This window comes from Pieris rapae, chromosome Z (assembly GCF_905147795.1).
Source record: "Pieris rapae chromosome Z, ilPieRapa1.1, whole genome shotgun sequence".
Taxonomy (NCBI): domain Eukaryota; kingdom Metazoa; phylum Arthropoda; class Insecta; order Lepidoptera; family Pieridae; genus Pieris; species Pieris rapae.
In genome coordinates, this window is record NC_059534.1 from 5,233,532 (window position 1) to 5,254,917 (window position 21,386).

General features: G+C 31.8%; 1 protein-coding gene across 1 annotated transcript; it reads left to right on the top strand.

The window, feature by feature from the left end:
• LOC110999320 (proton-coupled amino acid transporter-like protein pathetic) lies at positions 1 to 21,060 on the top strand. The gene is made up of 9 exons (XM_022268331.2): positions 1 to 176; positions 13,435 to 13,465; positions 13,888 to 13,970; positions 14,743 to 14,817; positions 16,477 to 16,627; positions 17,290 to 17,411; positions 18,575 to 18,659; positions 18,888 to 19,372; positions 20,016 to 21,060. The coding sequence occupies exons 2-9, from the start codon at positions 13,463 to 13,465 to the stop codon at positions 20,422 to 20,424; spliced, it is 1,413 nt and encodes a 470-aa protein (XP_022124023.2). The 5' UTR covers positions 1 to 176; positions 13,435 to 13,462; the 3' UTR covers positions 20,425 to 21,060.
• The last annotated feature ends 326 nt before the right edge of the window (positions 21,061 to 21,386 follow it).

Consider the following 21,386-nt stretch of genomic DNA (forward strand, 5'->3'; position numbering starts at 1 on the left):
GTACAACTACAGTGTACAACAATCGTTCAATGCTCATTCCGCTTTTAACCAAGGAGCGTGTAGGTCGCGTGTATCTTGCTATAAATATAAACACGTGTCTCAGTGAATTGTTCGTATTATAACCTAAAATTCTATAGTGATTTACGTAAAATCTAGAATCCATTCAGAAGAAAGAGGTAAGTTTTTTTAAATAATTGAATAAAGTTTTAATTGCCGTACCCGGTGTTATAGTTTCACGCGGGTTTTTGCCTATTCTCCCTACATATGGCTCATATCGCGTGTGTGGAAGTAAATGTCAATTATCTTGATTTTGTTAAAACTAACAGTGAAAATCGTCTACTATTTGATACTTTTTACCACAGTTTTTCAGATAAGGATATCTATATCTACCGTCGGTTTCATTACCATTTCTTATTGATTCAATTATGACCTACTTTCAGGAAAATACCACATATATTTTTAATGATGTTAGTTAGGTCGTAAGTAAAATCGAGTATATGTAAATAAAAAAGATAATCTAAAAAATATAAACAAATTCACTAATAATATCTTGACACTATTAATTCATCATTGACTTTTTCATGCTTCGTGTCACATTTATATCTTCCTATTATGTAATCAAATGTTATATACTTAATCTACATGAGTTACACTGTCCTATTTAATATGGAGATTATATTAGAATAACAATTAGCGATGTCTGTCATGGACTAGACTGATGTTTTTAATTTCCATGTAATCATTTTGTGCGTACAGGAAATCAAATATGAATATGAATAAATATTAACTACATATTTCTTATTGAGCTGCGGAAATATTGTAATTACATTTTTTTTGCATAGACACTCAGTTAGGCCAAGCTCTTATAGGTAACATTTTTCGCCGTTACTTTAAAGTTTTTGTCATTGTCACGTCATGATTCTAAAATGGTGTGCGGTGAAGAAAGGTGTCCAGTGGCAATTTTTTTTTAAATCGAAGGTCATTTGCCGATATGGATTTCGAAGAGATGGTCGTCGTCAGGCCGATAGGACCTTATCTAAATCCAAGTAGAAAGTAGGAAGAAACATATATAAATTTTTTAATAACCCATACGTTGTGATAGAATTCCTTCCTTTCACCTTTATACACATACATTATTCAAACACTGAAGCCTTTCTATTTAAAACCTATCTGGCTTCATCCGTATTTTGTACAATATACGATATTAACATTTTACGTTAAACTCTTGCTAAATAAAAGTCATTATAAATATATATACCTATTTCAAACAAGCTGTCACCAAAGTACTAGTAAATGCTTGGATATGGGTATCCTAAAAACCATTGAACTGATTTAAATGAAAACTGGACCGTTTCCTATGTTGTAATATTTCTAACGTTTAGTTTCCGAGAAATTTGTGAACTAACATATTTACACTTACGGAGAAACAGACGTGCTTGGAAGGCTAAATAGATCACACACTGAAACGTTATTAAATTCTAATAATTCATAATTGTTTATTGTTTGTTTTGTTTGTGGCCCTAGGTTTCTCTTATCCAGGTTAACAGTCAGTAGGTATTGTGTTACTCGCAACGAGCCGTGGTAATGTAAAAAGGTCGTTCATTAAAATTAACGATGTGACGAATTTCAACTTACGATAGCCATAATTAATCCTTCGAGTTCGTATGCATTTTTGAAATAGTCCTTACAACATCCGGCGCCGATATGATAACTGAGAACAAAACCTAAGCATTGAACTTGAGGACAATAGCTTCCGCCATTGAGTTACAGAGGATCGGCACTGGAAAGGTGGCGGAAGCGTCAGTTGGTGATATGTCATAGGAAATAATATTATGTCGGAATCGGTAAAGGCCCAGGTTCACGAGATGATGATCCTCATGATACCATCTATCTGGCCATGAAAAAAGCTTTATTCCTATTCGTTGTTGTAAAACAGTATATGTATAATTGCTATAAATGCATTGTTTAACATAAAAGTATTATTTTACGAACTTGGAAACTAAATAACTCGTAAGTCGACAAAACAAACACTTTAGATTTATAATACAGCAGTTTATATTAGTATAGACTATTGAATGTCCTTTATTGATATAGACATTATTTATCCAGTCTAGAATGAATTTGTGTTGTAGTAATACATTGCGGTTTTGCGAAGTTTCACTATCTATATCTTTAAAAAGCGATAAAGTAATTAATTGGCGGATTTTCTATCTGTATGTTATCTATTTAATTAAAAATATGGATGTTATTGGTAAAAGGATTTCCGTTAGAAGGAATAAGTGGTGATGATTCGTGATCAATTTAAACATTAGCCAAATTTAGCTATACAAGTGAACTATTTTTGAGTTACGATATTTTTAGCTTAACCATCAAAAAAATATTAATGTGGTATTTTATTAATATTAGTATTAATTTCTCCGTTTTTCTCGCTGCTTGATAAATATTATTGATAATATATGTATATATTGTATATTTATATATATATATATCTATATATATTGTTTATTGTTTATTTATTTTTATTATCATAGTGAATTTATATTGTAGATATCTTCGTCTCAGAAAAATAATTTGCACTTATAGTAACATAAAATTGAGATGTAACCAAAAATGTAATATTCAAAATTATTTCAGATAGACGATAGACGATATAACGGTTCACTGTTCCACGTCTCAATTTCTTTAGTAAGAAGTAGGTGATACAAATTTGTTCTGACATTCAACAGCTCAAAAAACTTTGAGTGAAAGGACAATGACTAGTTTTTTACCTATGAGATCCAATATAATCATATTAGTTGTATTTTAGTTATCTCAATATAATTAATTTTACTAAACCAAAGTCAGTTACAAAATTAAATGCAAGTTATGCGACCTTAAACACAAAGACTTCAATCCAAAATGAGCCCTTTAGTTATAAATGTAATACAAAAGGTCGACTACATATAGATTAAAGAACCCTTAAATATGCCAATTAGTTTTTTGTTGTTAGTCCACTACCCCTAGTTTTAGGTTACATCCATACAACAACTGCCACCGAACTTAACTCTCGACTCTAATTTTATTCTTAATTTATTGCCTGAGACATGAAAACTCGCTGCGCGTGTATTGCTCATGTCTCCAAGGCAAAGGAGCCAAGTAATCTCGACTTGGCCCTTCCGGCTCGCTCCCCCGGGTAAGACCACGGTTATCCCGAGGGAGGCCTAGCGATGCGACCAGCGCACTAAGCGTATATCTATCTAGGAATCGTAACCTTTAATGCTGTTTTTTAAAGATCGTTCAGATAGATGAAGCTGTTAGAATGACTTTGGACTACCTCAAACACTGATTTTATATAATAATCAACACGGTTTCCCGAGCAATATAGTTATTAGGAATACAATTATCAGTCGTGAACTTATAAAACTCAGATGTATAGGGTTGTTGAACTTAATTTGAAACGCTACGAGTCTGTATCACAGCCTTGAACGCTTGACCCACTTTAGCTTAGTTTTTATTAACCGCGTGTTATATACCTATTAGGTATTAGAGTATGTGTTTTGGTTGTGCTCGCGGCAATTGATAACGTCATTGTGGCAATTTAAATATTTATAATGTTAAATTGATTATAATATTAAATTGTTATCTGTCTAGTCCCGCTAACCGCGATTGCTAAAAAGTAATGTAGTAAGGTCGTGTGAAAGATGTATTTTTATGTGTACAGTACACTTAAGAAAGGGGAGGGTCAAGGAAGATTAAGCGTTACTAACACGGTCTTCAGAAGTGCGACTGAAAGGAAGAGAAATAAAAATGATCATTATGGAAAAAGATAACATTTGTTAAACAAAAGTGCAAAACATTAACTTGATTTCATTTTTTATTTTCAACTACATATAAATATGGTATGAAACGCTTTCCAAGAGTATTTTGTTTTATAAATATGGATAAAATAATTGCTATGTTCTTGTGGGTTAAGAATTTCTAGATTGCATGCTAAACAAGGGCTCAGATAAACTTAACATAACTAACCGAAGTTAAAGTACTCACACATTAAATTCTTAGAAAATCATAAGTTTTTTTATATTTTGTGTCCCCCAAGTCATTAACTACAAAAACAAAATCGAATCAATTCAACAAACATTCCCTAAAAAAACAAATATAATGCGGAATATATTAAATAAATTATGCGCATATAATCAAAATACGATAGTAAACAATAGTTGTTGATCTTTTTACTGGGTCGTTGATATCATTAGTGGTTAAATATTTACGTTATGTAATTAGTTGTAGAAATTATTGATTGGCGCCTTTTAAGGAAGTTTACATGGAGGGTAACCAGTAAAATGTTTCAAATTACGTATAGCAAGAAGTCACGACTGCAAGACAAGAAGTCTGCATGTAATGATCATGATTACTGTAACTTTCTTTGAAAATTCCACAATCAAATTCAGAACCATATTCATATTTGACTTATTCTAAAAGAGACCACGGGAGTGAGAATGCAAACAAAACGACGACGCGTTAAAAGGCGTCGCCAGCAGATTAAGCGGTTAATAGAGCCAGTATAACTAATCCCAATCCCAATAATTCACAGTCACCATGACCCCTGAAACTGGATTAATATCTATAATAACAGCACATTATCTTAGAGTAATATGACTTTTGTAGAATTTCAAAAAAATCTGCATTGAATTGAAAAAAATAACAGTTATGTATAAATTTTCAAGTTCCATTTGTTGCTTTGACGTCGTAGATTACATTTATTACTTAAAAGCGGAACGAATTTAAACAGCGTGAATTCATCGTTTACGTACGAAGGTATTGATTTTATTAATATTGAGGATAATACATATTTAAGAATATTGAACCAGTTTAATTTGTTAAGAACTTTGTCGTGGGAATCAATTCAAAGTATTTATCTTAAAATATAACACGTTTCTGTATTGTTATTTGGAAAAACATTTCCATCATATTTAAAAAATAAATACTAAATAATGTGATGCTGGTCCTCTAGTAATCTTAAAAGACAATAATAACATCTCAATAGGATAAATTGCAATATATTATATATAATAACCGTGGACACCACAAAATATGAATTTCGCTGTTTTGGTAACTCCTATTAGACGAAATCATATTAGCTGTTTAAACACAGGTTACATGCATGGATGGTTAATTATTATCAATTATACACAGCAATATCTGATATACTTTTTCCTGTAACCTATTTAATTGCGTTGGTATATATAATGAGTTTAGAGTCAATCGCATATTTTATACAGGTGACATTTGCTGATGTAATAAAAAATTCAGAATTAATCGCTATTAATATATGATGTCATATCGGTGTTAGCACAGGCGTACTTTAAGCCACAAAAAGCCATAGAACTATTCTTCGAGTTTCAGTGACAGAAAAAAAAATTAAAATAACTCTATGAACCAAAAAACGGTATCACCGAACGGAAATATATATCATCTTTTAGTAAAACATTGGATTTGACATAGAAGTCATACTGCATACATACGATGTTTCGACTTTGTTTCTGAGTAAATCTGTAACACATTTATATCTTAAATATTTCACTTGATTTATTTAGTATCCACTTTATAATTTTAAGTGAAAAATTATGGAGTATGGAAGTTGATTATCGAATTGAAAGAATAATGAATGCTTTATGAACGAAAGAAAATTTAATGAGGATGCCAGCTAATTAAGTGGATCTAATTTAAAAACTTTTTAGTCAATTAGAGGTTATTTATTGCTTTTTAGTGTCCTTTAATAGATCTAATAAGATCGACTAAAAACATAGAGATATAATATATTATAGGATATATGTTATGTGACAAACCTCGTACAATTATAGTTAAATATTGCACTTAGAATAATATAAGACTTTTGAAATCCTCCGCCTTAAGTATGCATTAAAAAAAAATCCTTTATTAAGTTCCTGGTCTTATATAGGTATACATTTTAGTACATCCCTTTTAAGTTCTATAACCTGTGTTAGTATTAGCATTGGCGCAAGGTTTTTCCCTCTTATAAATTGAGGTGTCTAGCCTGGAATTTGTGTAAAACTTATAAAATGTAAAATCTATAAATAAAATGTCTTTATCTCAAAAAAATTATAAAACCTAATATCAAGGCAACCAAGTATATATCCATCTAATTATAATATAAACTTTTGCTTGATTATTGAACATATTTATTATTCTTGCTTTTTCAAGAATAATAAATGTTTTTCGCAATTGTCTCAAAAATTACCATTTGGTTAACTATTCCTATAACTCAGTAATCATTAAATTCGTATACAAGGTATATTTTTAATTACTGTACTGTGATAGGATTTTTTATTGATTCTTTTATAATCCTTATCTTAAGATACCATTTGTGTATCTCAAATATTGTGACAGTAATTAAAGCTTATTGAATATATACACGTCAATATTGCATATTGCAAGCGGCAAGAAATAGGAGTCTTAATAATGTTAGCTATATTATTTATTACGTTAGTTTACCTACTTACCAATGCGCTGGTAAATAGTAATTGCTTTAAATATATAGGATACCCAGTACTGTATGTCTACCATACACGTTATGGTCTTCGTATATAATTTAAGTTTTAAATAATTGAACTTGAGCAACTGAGCTATACTTCATATTAACTAAGTAGACTTACCTTTTTTTAACCTAGTAAGGTTATTTCGTATCTAGATGGCATTCGGTAAATTCAGTATTAAATTGCATTATGCAATAATTAGTTATGAATATATAGAGTGACCCAAGCGTAATTTCGTCTTTGTTCTCTTATATACTAGTATGCTTTAAGTGCTTCTAGGTAAATTGTCTGTGACAACGAAAAATCAAACGTTTATGAAAAAATACACATCTCTATTACAGTGGAAATAATATGCCATAGAAGCAAATATGTATAGTAACAGAGGCGTAGACATTAAAATAATAAAAAATTAAAACGGTAAGTAGTACGAACGGTAGAAATGTGTTCGTAAACATGTATTAACAACACACATTATTTGTTACAAATTCTTACGATTTTATGAGCGTCCTCTGTTTGCACTTAAATATTTATTGATAAGTGTTAATTATATTTATAATGTCGTGCATACTTCATTACTTTATCTGAACAAATTACATAAAATGATAACAAGCATAACGCCTATGACGTTTCAAGGACAATTCGCTTGCCCCCGGGAACACAGTCGTAAAAGCATATTTATATCAAATTAAAGAATTTTTTTCTTTTAATTAAAGAACTTGCAGAACATAGTTAAATAATAAGTAAATGTAAATTACAGTCAATTTACTAATAAGAATGAAGAGCAACAGCATTTATGATTGTTTTACTGTTTAAAAGATAGTTACGACGGTACATTTTGACGAGTGATAAGAACGTATCTATTATCTAATATTTTTAATAATTAAATTTTAAGTTTAGTTATTGGATATATTTTTATGTATTATGTTAGTTGTTTTGAATTGTATGTAAATAAAGCTTATGATTTTGGTGATACGGGTTACATTCTTACCCCGCATTTTTCGTTTTTAAACTGTCGCATTGACTTGTATGACTATTTGGTAGAGTTACAATCTAAACATAAACAATTTTTATGCTTTTTGCGATTTCGGGGAAGTAAAATTTGCCAAACGAGTAATGATTTAAAATATATAGTTATTTTTTTTCGCTTAGCGAGTATGACTCGTATGTCTCAATCGCATATAGATTTCACACATGTACCAGTAATGTTATTTGCTTGAAACTGCTACTGTGCGGTTTTGCCGGCGGTATACTTCATAATAACTATACTAGGTGACTCAGCGAATTTGCATCAACATAAAAATTATGATTAAATTATTATTTAAGATCTCTAAGCGATTTGTTCATAATGTTTCGTAAATTTCTAAATGAACTTTTATTACAAAGTTTATTTATTATTAGACAATTAGGTGTGTTCGAATGGGTTAAACTTATTATGTTAAAAGTATGTTTAATAATATGTACTATGTTTTGTTTTGCACGGAAAGTCAGATGTGTATTCTTCTGAGTAGCTTATTACCAAAATGACGTGACAAATGTATTATATTATATCTTGAATTGTAATCCGCGCTAAATATCGACTCGATACAATAAGATTTCTTAAAACACACAAAGGGATCAATCAATCCCATTTGAGAACAATTTCAAATGTTAATCTTGAAATTCTTGTCAAATTGAGTTTCTTACTTATTACGTTTGAAATGTTTAATTGAAAAAAATCTAAAAAGTTCAAATACTGCTTTTGCATTTTTGTTTAGTTTATATTTATAACGTTGATATAATTAAGGTGTTTTGACTAAGATTCACAAAATTTAGCCCAATTTTCTTTAACGATATTTATAAATTAATATTACTGAAAAACTACTAAAAACCGACGATGTTACATTTTTAACGTAATGTAGTATTTTAATAAACCTATCTAAATGTATAATCTTATGCAAACATGTAGGGCGATTTTTTATGCACACAAAGTGGCGGCTTTAAAGTGCGCCATAGGTATCTCGTTTCAAATGCAATCCGATACAAGATATTCCTTGTAATACGAAGATTCGTATTATTAAAACTTATTTTTTAAACTATTGGTTTTCTTTTAACTGTTCATGGCACATATCAAATACATTGGTATAGCAATAGCGATTGTAGTCTAGACTTGTTGTTGAGATTTTGTTTCGGCCTCCAAGGTTGGAGAAAGAGAACGATAGAAAATGCAAGCAAAAATGTCGGGACTTGTATAGCGATTGATGTTGGAAGGACATATATAGAAACCTACTGGCGCAACCTTGTAGGCGTGCTAGGCTAACACTGCTGCGAATACACTATATTCTTAGTATTTAGTCAGATTATTAGCATAAGTCAAAATGAATGAATGCGTTATTTACGCCTCAATCAATAGGAGTTTATTAAAAGGGTTATCGAAGGCGAAGAGGATGCGATTAAATTCCACATAAACAAGAAATTGTGATAGATAAGAACATTGAAGATTGCACGAACTGTAAATATGAAATCTAGGACAAATAAATACCGAAAGGTAATAAATGATGCACGTTTTCAGTCTCGTTTTTTTCTCTATTCTTGATAAGTTAAATCATACTAATAATAAAGTATTAGACATTTTGATCATAACACAGCACTTTTTGCTATTTTCCGCTCTATTCCGCATTGACAAATAAAGTTTTTCCACGTAAGTAATTTCTTTACATTGCGTTCTTACGCCTAAAATATTACACAACACAGAATTGCAAATAGCATTTTCTTTATTTGTTTCGTTTGTTTTTGTATTTAACAACCAATTTAGAATTCCCCTGCACCTCAAGAAACAATGTAAGACTTGACTTACACCACGCACTATTCCGAGAGCCAGGTGAGGTGAACTAAAATCACTTCGGGTTATTTCAACGTTGAATGGCCGTCGGGGACCGGGGTCTATAATAATATGTACATAAATTATATTTTACAATATCGATACCTTTTCGCGACATCAAATTATAAATATAGATAATCGCGTTTAGATAGTAAAGAAATAGTATTACATATATAAGTGGCTGCTTCTACGCTTTTCTGCAACGATAGGCACTTGAAAAATAATATACCGCTATTTAAAAAATCGATGGATGTTTACATACATCTTCGTTTCCTGTGGGCTTGAGGACATGTCATATTTTCTAACCAGTATGCAGGCCTACCTGATTTGATTATTTGTGATATTAGTGTCTAACTGAATAGAAAATAAAAATGTAAGTATATTAATTTTTTCACACAGCTAATGATTGCTCAGCAGAAGCTGATTTTTTACAACCGGCTAATAACAATAACTTTCTTTACCAGTCCTATTAATTTATTTAATTATAAACGATCAGTGTTTTGTATAAATGCCATAATAAAACTGATGGAGCTTGTTAGACGGAATATGCAAGCAGACTATATTTACAATAAATTAAATGGGGTCCTAAACGTGTAAGCGCACACGGGCCACGATAAAGATACTAAATACTGCTATAAAACTGGCTCCTGAACACATCTTCCGCTGAGTTGGAGCTGCTGCTAAGACGTTACATATATGTACAAACTTACACACTGTACATTCACATATGCGGGTATGTGGATATAATAGATAGAGATAAAAGTTTTGTGTTAAGGTTGTATTGGAAGTCTTAGCTCTTCTCTAACTTAACAATTGTAATGCATAATTTTACTTGTAATGAATAGAGTGTTTTTATGGATTTAGTTGAAAATAATTTAACAGCCAGGTTTTTTAGTATTTACGCAAACAGTGCCTATAGAAAAACTAAGCTTCGTAATTATTATAACACATTCTTATTACGTTACGAAACTGTCAAATTACCTACTTAAAATTTTTTAATGCTTGAACTTTAAAATCATGTTTAAATTATTCAATAAAGTTAGATAAAATCCTACTTTAAATAACAATTATGTCGCGTAATACAATAATAGATCAAAAGTTCAAGAACGTTGAAAAGATTTAAGATAATTTGTATACAAATGGTTTTCAATAGATTCGCACGAGGCGGTAGTTCATTTTAATAATTCTAAAGAACAGACAATACGTCTCGGCTTATACTCTTTGTCGGGAACTATAGCTTTTGCTATAAGCGACACAACAGTATCAAAGGTCGCTCGTATCAGCGGTCTCGTGTTTCGTATTACAAGCATTCCTTTCAAGTAAGGTGAAAATATCGCAACTTTGCACTATTTTGACACGTGCGATCTAAATTCTAGACATATGTAAATAAATTAATATTATATTTACTTTTTGATGAAAATATTAATTTAGAAGGTGTAGGCATTTCTTACTAGAGGCTATGCGAACGAGAATAAAATGTTATATGCAAATGGGACATAGCTGACACGAGGAGACCTGAATGTCTTAGATCAAGCGCAGGGCCGGATTACGCCAGCACGGGATCTTTTAATAGAATTTGCTACAATTCTATTAAAAGGCCCTTCTCAAGTTTAAGGTATCAAATTAAACAAAACTATCGACAAATTTAGTGACAATAACACTTTCAATGCAGACTTATTTAAGCTATCATGATCTATATTCAACAAAGTGAGATGATTAAGACGTTCTTATAAAAAAATAGAAATCTGGCCGACTGAAAGGTCGACGGGTTGATGCTAGTATAAATATATCGATTATAGTTAAACATTAGACAAATGCGGTAAAAAGTTTATTAAATCGTTAAGTAATCGAGTTTTAGATTTTTAAGTGGAAGTAAGGCGAGATATATTACGCTACTTTGTAAATATTTTTTTTGCAGTACGTTGGTACCGCGGGGCCCGTAGCATTTGCTACTCTTGCTCGTAGCTAATCAAGCGCGTTAGTTATGATCATCTCCTAACCTATAATGACCAATAATTAACAGAACAGTTACATGTTTTCCCTGTGTAACACAACGTGGGGTACGGGAGTCACATGTTGAATGTTGCAAAACATTTTTGCAAAAACGATGAAAGTAAGCCTAGCCGTTGCGTCAGCCGTTTGTGGGTTGTTCTTGTAGCCGTACCGTCTAATGTTGCATCATGTTCATTATTTTTAGACTAGCACTTAAAGACGTCGCAAGGAACATTCTATACTAATTCTTGGACTCTTGAATTCGGAAATTTGGAGAGATTTCATTGAAGAGATTTTAGAGAGAAGAGATTTGATGAGAGAGTAGTTTATTTATTTTCCGCGACGGTATTTATTAGCATTAGACTAGCTAGACTAGCAGAGTTGGGTTAAAACGGTCTTGGGTTTGTGCGAGTTAATTGGGGAAAATGCATACGCGTGGCGCGACTTGGTGCGGAAGGGTTATTCGATATATAGACTCGCGATTATGCATACCCACTAACACCCCAAAGCGCTACCAGCACGGTTTGCGGTTACTGCAGAGACTTAACCGCTTCCTGACATGCGATGCGGCGGTTGCCTTTACACGCCCGTTGTTGGTTTGTGGAGATACTTGACACAGGAAGTATCCTTTACAGACCGGGCCATACGCTTTTAGAAATAGCTAGGGAAAATTAGGTCCAATAGTTGCAAAGAGCGATCACCATCCCTTCTTTTAAATGCATGGACCCCTACTTCCCCGCTTGGGTCTTTTTCGCTTGTATTTAAAATAATATATTAACAGATTCTTTTTTATATAAAGTCTTTCTTCTTTAAAGTTGTAAGAGTTAGATTTGGATACGGGAATATAAAGCTGTACGGTGCAAAAATATTTTTGTTATTTGTCTGCATTCACATATGACTGACACAATACTATATATATGCGTCGTAAATTGTACCTTCCTCTCAGGCAATACATATTATGTTACAGTAACATAAAACGGACCCAGGTAGCTTTTCTCTAAGGACAATATAACAGCAATGGTAATTAGTATTTCTATGGTATAACTGTGCCGGATATAAATTAAGGCTAATGTTATTCCGCTTTGTGAGTCTATGACATTATTCTTGTAGCTTTAAAGGGCTCTTCTTTCTATATTTTTTAAATTGTATGATTTTAAAGTAAATTAGGCCTTCAATATTTTTGCCCGTAATTTTAATATTCTAAGACAGTCTATTTATTGGCAAATTACTGACCTGTTTTGTAACATTCACTTATTTTTTACAGACTGAATGGGTATAATTTCGACATGTATTTTCATTAATAAGTTTTAATGTAATTATCTTTTCAAAGGCTTTCTTCTATGGTTTAACCAAACTTAAACAGACTTAATCATATTTCGTATCATGTAATTAATACAATTTATGAAATACAAATTTATGTGGCTTTACTACTGAAGTCTAATTAGATAAATCGTATATTAATGCATTTAAACCTATAGCAAAACAAATAAATTAGTATGTTATTAATTCTAATATACCTAATAACTAACCCTAAAATTTAATAATTAAAATATATATGTATAATAATCGTATTCAAAATAATATTAGATGGTATCATTTGCGATACTATTATATTTGATTGTTATCAAATATGATATAATATTGTTATATTAACGTAGTAACGTAATTTACTCTGGTAATTTGATTTTATAGACTATGCTAATTTATTAATTTGTTGAAAAAATATTTTTTTGACTTCGTAGTGCCATAATAATTTACTGAGCGTAAAACTCCCTCTAAGTAACTATAACTTAAACGTATTATTGATAAATACCTCATTCAGAAGGTCGTAATATTAAACACATATTAACACAACAAAACACCCACAACCTCAAGATTAGTTATCATTGTCTTAACCTTCATATGACGATTTGAAAATAATTGTAATGTTTCATTGAATCGTTATTAACTTCATCAATAAAAATGATAGTTGTTTAAGCCAAAAACTAAAAGATTTTAAAGAAAACTGTAACTTCTAAATTCCGACAGTTCAAATTATTACTTTTGTTTCAGGTTAACCGGATCAGCTTTAACATCAAAAATGGTAAGTTAAATGTTTTTATCATGAAGATATTCCAAAATCAATTACTTTGTTGAGAAAAACTTAAGTTCGTACATGGATGCGTGAATGTTTCAAATTTAATATAGAAAACTAAGTATCTATAAACTTTAATATGTTTATTAATAAATCTATAGTTATCCGCGGCACATTATATATTTAATTATTACACTTTGCATGAATATATAAATATATAACTTTACCTACATACCTTAGAGTTTCCAAAACATTACTACTATCTAAAACCCAACTGGAGTGTCGATCAGACCTTCTGTGTCCCTTATAATATTCTTAACGAATGTAGTGATAAAAAAAATGTTATTGTATAGTGTGTAGACACGTCTAATGACCTAGCAAGCCCTGGGCAATGGAAACCCAATTCATTGTGTGACATTGTACCTTTCTAGGATACCAACGATGTGCCGCCCGCTCAGGAAATGGAGACATTTCTGCCTCAAAACGAAAAAAGCAAAGAGGTCGAAGAAAAGAAGTAAGTTTCACTTAACGCTAATCGTAACAGAATCGTAGTCATTTTAATTTACCTATCGTTGGAACGTTCTTAAAAAAAATATTCTTATATAAAAGCTTGTATGGAACGTTTGAAAAAAATCATACTGATTTAAACATATGTGAAATAAAATAATGAGACACTCTCCAACAACTTGCGAGGCCCGAGGCATAATATTGGAATATTCTTAATGTTGGTCACGTGATCCAGCTGTATCAGATGACATAAAAGCGTTATATTGTGTTATATGACCTGCATTGTTTATTATACATAGAATTTAATGTTAACATATTAACATACTTACGTATTATGAGCATGTGTAACTGATAGGCTTCGAGATGATAAAGCGTTTAGTATGGCCTCTCCACCCCTCTAGTTGATTAAAATTATCATGGCTACAAATACAGTTCGATTTTACATGAATCACCACAGTGGTTATCATACAAGGACGATTTTTCCTACTGAGAAATAATGAGCATACCGCAAATATAAAGAATGTCATTAAACAATCGTACTTTTTACATTTTACAAATTTTGCAAAGTAACCCTGGTATATAATTCTTATCTTATCTATCTATTCCGTATCTACACATATATTTTTTATAATAACTCAAGTCGTACCACTGGATCACAATCGCAATCTGTCTCGGCCTCCTCGTCTATGTTTGAACACTTATTATGCCGAGATCCATGACACCTCTATAAGAGCCCCTTTTAAAAAATTATACATTATTGTAATTCTAATTCTTTATAGGTACACTCTGACAAAAGATGCTGAATCAGGCGAATATGATCCATTCGAAGACAGGCAATTAGAAAATCCAACTTCGTAAGTATTTTTGTGAAATATAATGTTAATTTACTAGCGATGTACAAATTCATACATTTCGTACATACATTCATACATAAATACCATCTAAGAACGGCAATACGATTTAAGGTAGTGTTGCGTTCGTTTCATTGATTTTTTTTTAAAGTCCTAAAGTCGTCGATTTGTGTTTAACCCTTTGATTCAGAGTCGAGAGTTAACACTGTGACTCCCGTAACTTAAGAACGTTAGAGTTGACGTGAAGAAGCCTTAAGACGTGTCGATTTGTTCGGAGCAAGTGCTTAATGCGCACTTAGAAAATCCTGTCAGATTTGAATGCGACAGGGATGAAAATGGCACTATGCTTGCGCATTCAATAGCGTAAACCAAAAGAAATCTAGAAGTCAAGATATTTGAATTTCTATTACGAATCCCTATTCATTAGAAATGTGTACAATAAAAACATACGCGACTGCCGATTTCATTTACGGAATCAAAAAACGTTGTTCATTTAAATTATAAAAACTGTACTGAGGTCTACGCAGTTAGTTTACTTAAAAGTAAATTGATTCATAACATAACAAAAAAAATTACGATAAATTAATTAAAACGTAAGCTGTTATATTCTATGTCATTGGTATTTATAGTCAGCGTTTGTTAATACCTACAACTAAAGTTTTCCTTACAATTTACGTATTTGTGTTTATCCTTAAATATGCTGATATAACTTATCTGAAGTTAAGTCAAGTAATGTTATGTGTAATAGCAAAAAGTTGTAATTATGAAACGGTATACGACTCTTACACTTTCCTTTTTTTCGCTTCATTTGTTTTCTACAGAACACAATATACAGTGACAGCCCCAATGTGTTTTAATGTAACGTAATTTTAAGAATCCGCACAGCAAGTAGCGCAAATTAACGTAGCTTTATTTGTTTTCACCGGTGAAGTCTTTAAGACCGCGTCCAATAAGCATGTAATGAATCCTAACCTAACACAGCTGTACCTACAAGGAACATTTTAAAATCGTATCTTTCCCGAAATGAGCCACGAAGGTCGATTTGTAAAGGTTCAGGATTTTTATAATCTATTATTAATGAGCAACCTGACTTACCTTGAGCTGAAAGATTGTAGTCGAAACACGTGTAAGCCTAAAATTGATACATCATCAAAAATAAATTATGAATAATTTAGTTTATACATACAAGTACGTGTTTATGTATAAATATTTATATATGCTGTGTTAAGTAAATATGTATTTTGCATACTAAATAATCCTCTAATCCTCGTATATAATGCAAATTGCATTTACGTATAGAATTTATAAGTAAACAACTTGTATAAGTACATGCCGCAAGTAGTCAAATATTCCGGTGACTCAGAATAAACAGCCTGATGGTAATCCAACCTATTTTAATGGATTCCTAACTACTACGATGCGTAAAAATTACAATTGGTATGGTTCCCGGAAGATGAAGAAACGAGTATATCTTTTTTTTTTTACAAACGACATAAATATTAAATGTTAAGGGTGAAACTCAACCAAGATCGTGAGCCGGAGCCTAGTTATAATTATACTATAATATATAGTTACACCAATGTATTTTTCATATATGTTTATAATCATTTGGCTGCCTTCTCTGGGAATATCAGGGGCTTTAAATTTTTTAAATATTTTTAGTCCCACGGATACACTCGCCCATCTGCTCAAAGCATCACTTGGCACCGGTATCTTGGCTATGCCCAAAGCATTTTCGGCTTCTGGATTAATTGCAGGAATATTCTTCACGATTCTAGTAGCGGTTGTGTGCACTCACTGCGCGTACGTACTTGTAAGTAATTAGACGATTTTTTCTATGAACATATAAGGGTGATTGATTAAATAGTTACTTTAATTACTTAACTCTTTTTTTCTTATAGTAGGTACCCACAAATTATTTTTAATTAAGTTTTTATAGTATAAGTCATAGGTACGAGCTCGATTTTAAGTACATATTTAAAATTTTATGTAAATGATAATTTATCAGGACTACAATCTTAATCAACATTATATGTCGATAAAGCTTTAATTTTTTGATAACAAAAAAGCTAAATCATGTATGACAGCAGCGCAGTTGCAACGAGTTGTTGGTGTCAAAAGTTTTAAGTCCCTGCAATTCTATTTGATATCTATCCGAGCCTTGCAACTCCATGATTTCGAAACCAGGGCTTAATATGATTGAAAATAACTTTAGATGATAATGCAAAATTTAATATATTTTAACTGCGAATTATTATATTTATTAGTTAAACTATTTCTGGCGAATTTAATGGTATTGCGATTTTCGTTTTATTCTGCTATTGCAATTGTCTCTTTTATAAATGTTTTTGGATATAATATCACTCACAATGCTATGATATATAAAATTATTTGTTAACTGCGCAGCGAAATTTATTTTGTTTAAAAACGAACTGTGTCTCAAGTAATGTTTTTAAAGCAGACATAAATTTACAGATAAAATGCGCTCACGTTCTCTACAAAAAGACGAAAAAGCCAGCAATGAGTTTCCCAGAAGTAGCGGAGGCGTCTCTACTTAATGGACCGGAATGGGGAAAGAGATGGGCGTATTCATTCAGGTATTCTTTCTCTTTCATATATAAAGAACCACTTAACCTAAAATTACCGAGAAAGTATATGTTTAGTGTAATTACTTCGTGAAGTTCAAGCTTAAACTGCTGCTTTCCTTTCGTCAATCAACGTCTATACTGAAATGAAACCTATTATACATTTTTCGATTGGGCCATGACATAAAACAACGTATCACAGACTTATGCATTAATATTTTCTATTTCAATTCAAAATAAATCAAAGGAACTATTGAATATCTAAAATATATAAAGCACAAAAATACGTTCACTCCATCTACATACGAATAAATAATGGATTGTAAATCACACGAAAGAAGCTATGCTTTTATAGCTATTACATGTATATTAACTTCCTCCATGGATTGCGAGGCGCATAACCCTTCGACTGACCCGTAATCTGTAAATACGAATAGCGAATGTGTAATGTTCTGTCTTGACGTTTAATACTATTCCGATTTAGTTCTCATTCTTCTCATCTACAATTTCGGCACCTTAGGTGTGATTTTCGAGACATTATGTCCATATACGACATACTCAACAATACCTAATAATAAATTCAATTGTAATGTAAGTCTAATGTAAATCAAGAAGATGCTTACACGCAGGCTTCAGTTACACACACATATACAGAAAATGAATTTAAAAAAAGTTACGTAATATTGTTAAGATTTATACATATAATTATACAAACTCATTTATTAGAAATATTCTATTCGAAATGGCTTGCTTCAAAGATTTTTTGAGACTCAATGTGGCCGTGTCGTTGAGAGAAGCCCATGTCCTCAATACTGACCTGACCTGACCTGATGAACTGACCATAATTTGAAGTCTAAAGGGTTGAGGTTGAGCTAGATAAGGGTCAGTCTTCAACTCTTTAGAAAGTCCGGAACGTTGATTTCAAGCCCAGCTTGGTGCATTGTCAGGTGCTGAATCCTGCTGGAAGGCCATGCTATATTTTCAATAAGTGTAATGCTGAGACGTATCACATGATCCAAGACTGTATCTTGATACACTTTGGCAAAAGTTGTCCCTCCCTTTCCACAAAAATGTAGTTTTGTGACTCCTTGATAAGACACGCCCCACCAAACCATCACTGACGCAGGATGGTGACAAATTAAACTTCACTATTACATTAAATTTCTCTTTTGCAGAATATTTATTTTAACCAGTCTTTTCCTGACGTATTTTGGGACCTGCTCCGTGTATAGCGTTATCATAGCGAAAAATATACTTCAGGTACGTTTATTGAAAAACATAAAAAATGTTTACAAGATAAATACCAGCATAGATTTATTAGAATATTATTACAAATAATGTATTTTATAAATACACATATATATGTACGGCACAATTAGTAAAGATAACACAAAAAATCGCCATTAAACTGATGTTTCATTGTTTTTGGTGTACACCCGTTTTAGAAGCCTCATTGTCACAAACATATAGGAAATCATTTAATTCCAGGTTGTGCAGCTATACGTAAAAAGTGCGGAGGACTTGTCGATACGAATAATCATCGTATTACTGCTAATCCCTCTTATATTCATGGTCTGGATTAAGAACTTAAAGTACCTGGCTCCAGTATCGATGATCGCTAATTTGTTCATGGGTCTTGGACTTGGAATCACTGTTTACTTCTTAGTGGGCACTGGTGAATTGAATATTGGCAAGGTGGCCCTTATAAAGTCACCCGTAAAGTGGCCTGAATTCTTCTCTCTGACGATTTTTGCTATGGAAGCTATTGGTGTGGTGATGCCGTTGGAAAACTCAATGAAGACTCCAAAAGCCTTATTAGGTTACTGCGGCGTCTTGAACAAAGGAATGTCTGGAGTCACCGTTGTGTACATCCTTCTTGGATTTCTGGGATACTTGCGATATGGAGAAGAAGTAATGGACACGATCTCATCTAACCTCGGACAGAACCCTGGTGACCCCAAAGTGTACGAAATGTAAGTGAATTTTTAAAAACTAAAAATTATTAAACGATGTTAATCAGTCATAGTCCTGATATATTTATCCCTATAATGATCAATTTATTCATAAGTGACTTTAAAACCAACATAAATTGGTATTTTCATTTCTGTTAATTTGTATTGACTTCAAAAATTCATAATTTAAAGAAACAACTAAAACTATTCTATAGATAATGAACGATGAATAGATGGCGTCGAACTATCACCATGACGTAAACACGTAAACAAACGACTAGCTTTTTACGTGGTAATCATTCTTAAATTATGCAAATACACATATATTACATTTCAAAAGATTAAGTCTTTACGAAAGATTATGAATTGATTCGACAGTCGAAGTAAGTATTTAGAAGCCATCGCCGACTAAGTTTTGCAGTTTTATCATGCAACTATCAATATTTGTAAATAATTAGAATATTTACCTACAAGTTATTTTACTCATATTATGGCGTACTAATAGCCTTTTAATTTTCCCTTATCTTATATGCAACTAACCTTAAATTGATTTTATCAGAAAAGATTGAGTTTCGTTATAATTTTTAATTATGATAACGATGACCTTCACCAACTTAAAATTTCTTCATATATCGTTATGAATATATTGGATATCTATTTTCAGCCTAGCCCAAGTGGTGAAAGTGAGCATTGCAATTGCTGTCTACTGTACTTTCGGTCTCCAATTCTTCGTGTGCATTGAAATCATGTGGAACGCCATCAAGGATAAGTTCACCAAACGGCCTGATTTCGCGGACTACGTCATGAGAACCATCATGGTCACCCTCTGCGTGAGCCTTGCAGTTGCTGTACCGTCTATTGGCCCACTCATGAGTGTAATTGGAGCTCTCTGTTTCTCACTTCTTGGCTTAATAGCCCCTGCCTTTATTGAAGTCGTCACTTACTGGGAAATCGGATACGGCCCGTACAAATATCTCATTTGGAAAAACGTTTTTGTACTGATATTTGGTTTGTTTGCTCTTATATTCGGTACCAAACTTGCGATCATAGGAATTATAAACGATAGTGCGTGAATAGGTCAATTTGTGCACTTTATTAGAATAATTTTATTGTGTGATAGTGAGTAATATTTTAACTAACATAGTATCGAGGTTAGCGACGCTACCATCAGTGGTGCTATTATAGAAACTAAAAGGACTTTTATAGCATCGATTCTAAGCTTAAAGTTGTCTAAAGTTTTTAATAGGCCCTATGGTATAATTTAAGTTAGGTTATTGTGCATGAGGCATGAGGTGTTGAAGCATGTAAAAATTTAAAAGCATTCCGGATTATAAAACAGTGAGATTTTGCTGTGCTTGCAAGAACGCATATTTGTTTGTTAACGGATTTGATATCTTGATATGAATGTTTCGGCCTTTGATACTTACCCGATTAGCTCAACTAATTTATACAAACAAATTATGTGAGAATCTAGTTAATTACCATCAAATTTGCATAATAACGGTCACAAGTCAAAATTATATTTTAATATGTGCAATTGTTTTTAAAACTACCTTATCGTGTTGTTGCAAGAAATAGTTTTGCATGAATACAGCATACAATATATAATAGTTATTAAACTTATTATTAATTGTATGATCTATTGAGTAGATGAATTTAAAGGCAAGATATTATTTGTTTTAATGTTATAATGGATTATAATTTCATTATCGGCGTATTTTGTCCTTACATGTATTACGCAAGTATACTTAGTCTGGCCATAAATACTGATACAATTAAAAATAAACAAAATATTACATTTTAATTTGGAATCTGTTATTTTTATATGATTGTCCATTTAGTTTTCTCATTTTGGCGCCAATAGTTTGTATAATATTTTGCTATATTAAAATGCAGTGGGGTGATGAAGAGAACCGAATCGCTGTGATTTCATTACCAAAGTAGGTATAAAGCTAAATGCACATTTTAAACCTCTCCATACGCTTGGTATTTGTAAAATATTTGAGTACTGGGCTATTAATAAGTACAATGAGAC